The sequence below is a fragment of the Austrofundulus limnaeus genome, unplaced genomic scaffold (genome assembly GCF_001266775.1).
Source record: "Austrofundulus limnaeus strain Quisiro unplaced genomic scaffold, Austrofundulus_limnaeus-1.0 Scaffold163, whole genome shotgun sequence".
Taxonomy (NCBI): Eukaryota; Metazoa; Chordata; class Actinopteri; order Cyprinodontiformes; family Rivulidae; genus Austrofundulus; species Austrofundulus limnaeus.
Genome location: NW_013952565.1, coordinates 1,242,158 through 1,251,596, shown reverse-complemented (window position 1 = coordinate 1,251,596; position 9,439 = coordinate 1,242,158). Strand labels below are relative to the sequence as shown.

Sequence of the window (9,439 nt, the reverse complement as noted above, 5' to 3'; positions counted from 1 at the left end):
GGCTCCATCCATGTTAAAAAATATTTTTAAAAATTTACAAAACTAAACAGCCTACAGTATTTTTACAGTCTTTATTTTACAGTTAAAATAAATGTTTATCAAATAAATTCTAATGTTACAACTAATCGGAGATCCCTGTAAACATGGCCCTGTTGGGTTGACGTGGAAGAATGAACCCAATTCCGGACGGAGATTAAAAGTTTCAAAAATGAGAATGTTTATTATAAAAGTAAAACAAAAAGCTGACGTGGCAGCAAATAAAAAAAAAACTCAAAAGACACCGGATACGAYGAGGGAAACCAAAACAGTTGAGTATAGTCAAACAATGAACCAGTGCTGAATGAAGACAAGAGACAACTATTTATACATGCAGAGGGAGGGAGAAGATGAGCAACAGCTGAGCGGGACTGATTAGATAATTACTGGCAGGTGCAGGATGACCGAAGAGGAAAAAAGACACATAAACAGACTGAGGGAAAATGAGTGAGTAATGATGCAAGGAGGATACGAGGGAGACGACAAACAAGACACAAACCCAACAGGCCCAAGTGATAGGTTGTGATTTGTATAGAATTATTTTAAGACTGAGTTTGACGTATAACTCATTCATGTAGACAGTATAGCAGCTGTAATATTTAGGTTAAACTTCAACAATTCAACAATTTAGAGAGCTTCAAATKTAGCAGGTATTTCATCTTCTTCCTAAAAGGCCAATAATTGCCAAATAGATAAATACAGTAGATACTTTACTGATCCCCAGGGGAAAACGGATTACAGGCAAAAGTTGTCAATAAATGCTGGTTTATTTAAAATTAACACTTGTGCTGAATCAGCTGTCATCTTATTCAATATTTATTTGTGGTGGTACACACATGACTTATTCCCGTGGAACACTGAAAATAACAATATTTAAGTAGAGAAGCTGTGGCATAACGAGCACAATATTCTTTGATGCTATTCTTTGGTAAAACAACAACAACAACAACAATTGGGAACTGGCTTACCAAAGACTCTTGAAGCAGATCACTAATACGTGAAAGGATGCAGTTGTTTTGTTCATCTCCATATTTGCCATTTGCAAAACACTTTGCTGTTTTTATGCCGACATAGTCTCCGGTACAGAGGACTGAACTCACAAAGCCTTCAGGTCCATCACCAAATGTATCATTATAACATACAACAACTATATACATAGAGAAAAATGTTTTAGTTAATTTTGGAATGCTGTATACTTAGACCAAAAAGATGTTGACTTGGACCATGTTTACCTCTCCAATTTGATACTCACTTTCTGTGCTGTATTGCAGTGTTATTGTTTGTTTATATACTGGTGTTGTGTTTGTTGTACAGATGAACTGTTTGACACCTCCATTTGTGCAGGTGTCAGGAACTTTAAATGATGAGGTGACTTTCGGGCCTGAAAATAAATTGTGACATCATAAGATTTTGTTTGAAAGGCAGTGCGGTACAAAAATACACAGTTTCAAAACCAAATAATGTATTCAACAAATGTATATAAAATAGTAAAATGTAAATTAATTTTTTAAAATGTCTGTTAACAGATGAGGAAGTAATTTATTTGTCTATCCATTTCTTTTTTCCTTCAAGTTTACCCATACCTGTTTGGCCCTCAAACGTCACGGTAAAGGGACTGTTGACTGAGCAGACCAGTGGTACATCGTCAAAACATTGCACTTTTTGGTTGAATGGGATCACATCGATCTTAGGGGCTGATGAAGCAATGAAGGTTCCAGACTGAATGTAAACTGAATTGCTTTTTCCTAATAGCCTGCATTCATAGGTTCCTGAAATTCAAGATAACCACCATTAAAACAATATTATCAATGTTTTCAAGARAATATTCCATGATCTTGGGGATGTAATACAATTTATTCTCTTTTCTGTATCATTAAATCATGCCATCATCCTAAATCTCCTTGTGTCTTTTATAAACTAATAAATTTCTTCTTGGGGTCAGAGCCACGATACAGCAATATAAAGGCCCTGTCACACTTTAATGATTTAGACAACTTACACCRACTTCTGAAAATTTTAAAGACATTTATGTTGAAGGTGGAACAAAAAAAATCATCTGGAAGCCTTTGTTAGGTGTGTACATATTGCAATGCTAACAAACTGATCAAATATATAACTTATTACTAATTTACCATTCCATACCATACATCTTTTGTGGTTACAAACAATGCTAAACCTTTACTTTGTCGTACTATTAACTCTAAGGTTTTTATTTTTTAATGTTGGGGGCACGGTGGCTCAGCTGGCAGAGCCGACGCCCCTCAGCAAGAAGGTCCCCGGGCCAGGATTTGAACTGGCGACCTTCCTGCTGAGAGGCGTCAGCTCCACCAACTGAGCCACCGCGCCCCTGTACTAACTCTGATACTGTTCTTCAACTGAATGCAGTCTTTGCCCATACTACATTCCCTACTGATAGCAATCTTGACATTGAAGCTCTTATTTTATATTTTAAGAATGCATGCTCAAATGTTCTTAATATGGTAGCTCCCTAGAAAACTATAAAAGCCACAGAAAAGAAACTTTTGGAGCCGTGGCTTAATGAAACCACRCGTGCACTCACACGGGACTGTAGACTTGCTGAGTGGAGGTGGAAAAAAGATAAATTGCAGGTTTCGTTTGGAGTTTTGAAAGATAGTTTACTCAACTATCAGAATACTGTCAATTTAGCAAAATCTAAATATTTTATTAATCTTGTGGCTTCAGATAAGCATAGGTCACAAGTCCTTTTTAATGTCTTGGATAGGTTTGTTAATCCCTCGATTACATTTGGCCCTTTAGTCGCCTCTGTTGAACTTTGTGAGGATTTCTCAAATTTTTTTACGGACAAAATTGTAGCTCTTAGAGGCTCAAATACCCCGGTAGACTTGGATTTCCAGGAAATGCTGCAATGCCCGGTTATGTTGGAGCATTTTCAGCTAGTTCTTTAGATGAACTGACTTCGATTATTAAACATCTGCGGCCTTCAAATTATCCTTTGGATTATCTTCCTACTTATCTGATAAAATACATTTTTCTTACCTTTGGCAGATATTTCCAAATGGTGATAAATACTTCAGTACAATCAGGTTGTGTCCCATCTATTCTTAAACATGCTGTTGTTAAACCCATTCTTAAAAAATCAAATCTGGACTCAAATGAACTTGCAAATTTTAGGCCCATTTCTAAACTCCCTTTTTTATCAAAGGTTCTTAAAATAGTTTTTATTCAGCTTGAAGAGTTTTTAAAAGATACTAACATAACTGAGAAGTGTCACTCTGGGTTTAAAGCTGCTCATTGYASTGAGACAACTTTGCTTCGAGTGTATAATGATCTCCTTTTGACAGTCGATTCGGGCAATGTTGCAGTTTTATTACTTCTAGATCTGAGCTCTGCATTTGACACTGTAGATCATCAGACTCTCTTACATAGATTAAAATATTGTGTTGGCTTGAGAGGCCCAGTATTTGAATGGTTTAAATCTTATTTGGAAAACAGAACTTTCTCTGTTCATCTTGACCAATGCTGTTCTGGGGCTAAACCTTTAAAGCATGGCGTTCCCCAAGGTTCAATCTTAGGTCCTATTTTATTTATCTTATGTTTATTGCCTCTTGGTCAGATTTTCCATAAATTTTATATTTCCTTTCACTGCTTTGTGGATGACRTCCAGATTTATATGCCCCTTAAGCTACAAAATGGTACGAATGAATCTCTTCAGCTACTGACAGACTGTTTGGCTGAAGTTAAATTTTAGATGGAACAGAACTTTCTTCACCGCAATCAAAGTAAAACTCAAGTTATATTATTTGGTCAAAAATTTCAGACTACAAATTTAGATCAGATTCTTGGTCCTTTAGCTCGGTTCTGTCAGAACTCTGCTAGAAATCTTGGTTTCACTTTTGATACCTCTTTAAAATTAGATAAACAAGTTAGTTCTGTCATTAAATCTGGTTTTTATCACTTGSGGATTTTAGCAAAAGTCAAATCTTATTTCTGTTTTAAGGACTTTGAAGGACTTGTTCATGCCTTCGTTACATCTCGTTTGGATTAMTATAATTCATTATATAAAGGCAGGGATAAATCACAGAAGCAGCGACTTCAGATGATCCAGAATGCAGCAGCACGGCTCCTTACAGGAACCAGGAAGCATGACCATATAAGGTCTATACTGGCATCTTTACATTGGCTGCCTGTTCCTTTTCGAACAGTCTTTAAGCTTTTTTCACCGCAGCCCAACTGCAACCTCTGTGTTAGCATCCAAACAAAAGGCACTTAACGAAGACAATCAGCACAAGCTTATCGTGGATGTTGCAACACCCTGGAATAGCAATCTGGGCATGGTTGAATGCTGTTTGGAGCAACAAGAAGCCATTGCAGCACCTCTTCACAGCCCAGACAGAAGACGAAATGCACGTGAAGTCGACACACTGGATACTTCTGACATCCGTGATGCTGAGGACATTGTGAAACGTCTGAAGCCTTTTAAAAAAAGCCACCACTGTGCTCAGTGATGAACACAACCCCACAGTATCCCTCATACTGCCTCTAAAATACATGATCAAACAGAACATGGAAGATGGTGAAAACGACTCAGCCACAGTGACTGCTATGAAGAGGGCTATCCTGAGCAATATTTCAGACAGGTATGCTAGAGCAGTGTTTCCCAAAGTTGGKGTCGGGAYCCAAAGTGGGGTCCYGAAACATCAAGGTGGGGTACTGACAAGATTTTCTGAATTAATTACATTTTTGCCTTAGTTGTTATAAAGGAGTGAGGTTAGTATATTTAAAATGGATAAATGTAGTATAAAAAATATTGTTACTATGCCCATGTTTTGTTGACCTGATCCAAATGTTTAGCATTCAAAAATAGTTGGGAGCACAGGTCTCTGCTGTTATTTTGTACAATTTTGTGGGTCAAAAGCTGAAAAGTTTGGGAACCATTGTGCTAGAGAATACAGCCACCTGTTGGAGTGCACTGCAGTTGACCCCAGATTTCACWCCATACCTCATCTAGAGGAAACCCAACGTCAGGATGTGTACCACAGACTGAAGGAGAAAGCTGCGCAGCTACAGTACATACATAGGCATTAACCATATTCTGTTTTTTGCTGTAATTAACAGTTACCGATATATCTTAAATTTATATTTATGTAAAATATGCCTAAACATTACAATAATGCAATGAAAGCAAGAAAAATGTTTTATTTTTTGGCATTTCTCTCATGTTGATTTTTCTGATTGAATTATAAAACATTCTTTTGTGTTTTGCTGTTTATAGACCAGCTTACCTGTGGAGAACACAAGTGATGGAAGGGCAGAACCCAGAGCTACACCACCTGCAGTAGAGCAGCTTGCCAAGCTGACAGAGACAGCACAGCCACAACCCCACCCTCTCAAGAAAACGGCCTTAGAAAATCTTCTAGAAGGGACTTTGAGACACCTRTGCAGGCAGGTTCAGGCAACTGCATTAATCAAGTTGAAGCAGAAATCCTCAAGTACAGAAGCGAAGCAGCAACACCCCTCACAAGCTGCCCACTCAAGTGRTGGAATGAGAATGGTAAGATCTACCCACTACTTTCTCCACTTGCAAAATCATACCTCACCACACCAGCCACTTCAGTACCAAGTGAATGTGTCTTCTCGATTTGTGCCATTGATGCCATTTTTATTTTTTTATGTTATATTAGACAGCTTTTACAGTTTGATTCACAGACATGCTGTTGTTAAAAGAAACATGTCTATATAAAAATATTAATTTTCTTATTAGTATTTTTTTTGTTTGATGTTCAGTTCTGTTACTAAGTCAACAGACAAAACTGTTTGATACAGGGACATAAATGCTGCTGTTAAAAAACATGTTTATTTTAAAAGATTTATTTTTCTTATTAGTATTTTATTTGATGTTCAGTTCTGTTATTAAGTCAATAGACAAAACTGTTTGACACAATACCAAAAATACTGATGTTAAAATAAAAGCAACATTTGGGTAAAAAATGGCTACAATTCATTTAAAAAATATAATAATAAAATAATTGAAAATAATTGTAATCGTGAACTTAAAATAGATAATCGAATCGGTGCTTGAGTGAATCCTTACATCCCTAGTAAGAAGGCAGCAAAGTGCCTACACCAGTGCCATAGAATTGCAGGTAGTCGCTGGGGTGCTACCCCAAAGGTTATAAGATGGATCCACACAGCCATAGTCCGCCCCATGCCATGCTATGTTTCTTTAGTGTGGTGGGTTCGAGTCCAAGTTGGGGTGGCAAGAGTGATGCTCACCCATATGCAACGAATGGCCTGCCTGAGCATCACAGGTTCCATCAGAACAACACCCACGGCAGCCATGGAAGTCCTACTGGACCTGACTCCACTAGATTTACATATCTTAAGGGAGGCCGCATCCAGTGCAGTAAGGCTACGCCATTCTGGTAGGTGGAAAAACCTATCTGACTCACAGCACACTAGAATCTGGGACTGGGCAGTTGGTGCTGTTCCAGTAACTGCAGGACCTGGAGACAGAATGGTCAAAAAATACAATTTTGAGCCATATTTTAAGACAGAGATAGAAGACAGGTCTGTCTGGATTAACCTCTCCACGACACATGTCCCCCAATCATTTCTACTGTTTTACAGATGGATCCCTTCTGAAGGGGTCAGTAGGTRCAGGGGTGCTTATTTTGCACAACCATAGTAAGAGAGAGCATAAATACCCACTAGGCTGTTTTGCAACTGCATCTCAAGCTGAGATATATGCAATCCACCAGTGTGTGGCWTCTCTCAAAGACCTTCAGTGTACACAGAAGGAAATCTTCATCCTAACAGATAGCCAAGCTGCTATTAGAGCTCTCCAAGGGCCACACTTTACGTCATTACTGGCTTGGGAGTGTGCCGAAGCAGTCAACCAACTGGGGAGAGCAGTGTTACTGTTAAATGGGTACCAGGACATACTGGCATTTATGGTAACGAGAGAGCTTACTACCTCACAAAAGCTGGCAGTCAGGCTCACTTCAAAGGACCAGAGCCTGTTGTAGGTACCTCAAAAACAGTCTGTAGGACTGCCCTACAGGCCTGGATTAGACGTCAACACTCAATCCGCTGGAGGGAGCTGATGGACTGTAGACAGGCATGGGAACTGATTAACGGTCCAAATCTGAGGTTTGGGAAAGCTCTAATCTCTCTGTCAAGGAAAACTCTTAAGTACACTAGTTGGGGTCCTAACTGGGCACAATCTGCTCAACCGCCACAAAATGGTGATGGGACTCCATGACAATGGTCTGTGTGATGCCTGTGGCACTGAATTAGAGACCTCTTTGCACTACTTAGGCCACTGACTGGCTCTGAGTGGTCAAAAGAAAAGAATTCTTGGAGACCCCTTTATGGACCCTGAGAAGCTCAGAACACTGAGTGTTTCTAACCTTGTGTCCTTCATCCGAGGGATGAGAAGGTTTGAATGAAGACCAGTGTCTTTTTGGGGAGAGCAATGGGCCCACTTAGGAGGCCTCTGTTCATATGGATTTTATATCCATCCCCATTAACCATAACCATAAGTGTTACTGTTTTGTGTTGTTAGTTGGAAACAGAAGGACTTCTGTTTCCTTTTCATTAAATTTTAGGAAGTTTAAGTCATCCAATCCCTGATGTCAGCCAGGCAGTCAAGAAGAGGTTGGATGTCCACTACTTATTCGAACAGCTTTGACAGAAATGGCAATTTGGAGACGGGTCTAAAGTTAGACACTATGGAAAGGTCAAGGCCAATTCTTTTCAGGAGGGGCTGCATTGCTGCCTGTTTAAAACTTTGTAGGACTACATCTGAAGTTAAGCTGCTGTTTATAATGTTAAGAACAGAAGGACCCAAAGTGGGGAAGATCTCTTTTAGAAGTCGTAGGGGAACTGGATCAAAGGGGGATCCACATGGGTTTAAGCTGGAAAACAGCTGCTCTAAGTGGTTCAGAGAGATGGGCTCAAAGTGATCAAATACTGCTGAACAAGGAGTTAATATGGATGGATCATGAGCTGGTGTGGAGATGAGATGAGAGCCCAAGTTTGAAAAACTTTATCTATGAAGAAGGTGAGAAATTCCTCACACAATTCATAAGAGGCATCCAGGTGGGCTGGTTCATTCAGATGGAGAACAGTATTCAGAGTAGTAAAGAGGATTCAGAGGTTGTGCGAGTTTAAGACTGTAGCCGTGTTTCCATTCAATTTTAATTCGAATTTTGAGCAAATTTTTAAAAAATTCGCAAAAATGTAAAAACTAAGAAATGTGATCAGACATGTTTCCATTAACTGGCTTGAAGCGAATCAGTTACATCAGACACATGCATGTAGTAAACAGGAAGTAAAAGTGGCATCTCAGGAAAATGGAGAGAAGTTATCCTCACTTTCACTATTGGGAAATTTGTAGTTATTCTGTCATCAACTAGTTTTGGTGATTTTRCATGCGGTCGGGAGACATAGAGGAAGTAATGCAATTAACTGGGAATACGCCGACAGCGGGAGGAGGTTCCAGCTGCGAGTCGCGGCTGCACTCGCTCTGGTACTGGGACCGATTTCGGACAGACAGCAGGAACAACTCAATATGTGAGGTAAATGTTCGTTACGTCAGACCTGATTCGAAAAATGTGTTTCCATCTCCCTTTTGCACTTTAACTCTTTTAGAAAAACCCAAAAACCACCTCAAGCGAGGATATCAACTTTGATGCGAATTAGAGGAAGTTTTTTCGAACCAACCCATTTCCATCCACTTTTCCTAAAGCGATATTTCAAAATACGCATTAAAAACCTTGATGGAAACATGGCTAATGATGTCTGAGAAGTATTTACCTTTTGCAGCTCTAACATCTTTCTGATAAAAATGTCAGCTCTGTTTTAGCATCTCAAAAGAAACCTGCAGCTTGTCCTTTCTCCACCTCCGCTCAGTTTTATGATGCTCACGTCTGAGTGTTCTGGTTTCATCATTTAACCAAGGTTCATTCCTGGACTTCAGGCATTTGATTTTAACTGGAGCCACCCAGTCTAGAATGTTAACACATGCTGTTTGGAATTAAAGAGAAAGCTCTTAAGTGGCTACGTTCACACTGCAGGTCTTAATGCTCAGTTCCGACTTTTTGAAACAATCCGATTTTTTTGTGTGAACATTCACATTACATTTTAAATGTGGCCTATATCAGACCCCTGTGTGAACGTTACACAGCAATGATGTGACGCATGCGCAGTAAAAGACGTGACGTCTCATCAGCCGGCTTGTTTGTTTACAGAGCTAGCATGGATGCTACATTTTGCACATCGAATCGGAAGTTGTTGTTTAATCAGAGCCGATTAAATAATTATCTGACATGCTTCTTATGTTTATATCTGAACCTGCCTCTGACCGGGATGCTCCAGTGATGCTGGAAGCATTCCTCAGAGATTTTGGTCCACATTGACA

The 9,439-nt window shown here is 39.3% G+C and overlaps 1 protein-coding gene across 1 annotated transcript in view; it reads right to left on the bottom strand.

Moving 5' to 3' along the window:
• adgrf7 (adhesion G protein-coupled receptor F7) overlaps positions 1-9,439 on the bottom strand; it is a 21,610-nt gene that overhangs the window by 9,040 nt on the left and 3,131 nt on the right. The window contains exons 2-4 of the mRNA XM_014017178.1: positions 1,620-1,805; positions 1,289-1,417; positions 1,005-1,183 (exon numbers count right to left, since the gene is read on the bottom strand). Of these exons, the coding sequence (XP_013872632.1) occupies positions 1,005-1,183; positions 1,289-1,417; positions 1,620-1,805 (494 nt within the window). The remainder of the gene's footprint in view (positions 1-1,004; positions 1,184-1,288; positions 1,418-1,619; positions 1,806-9,439) is intronic.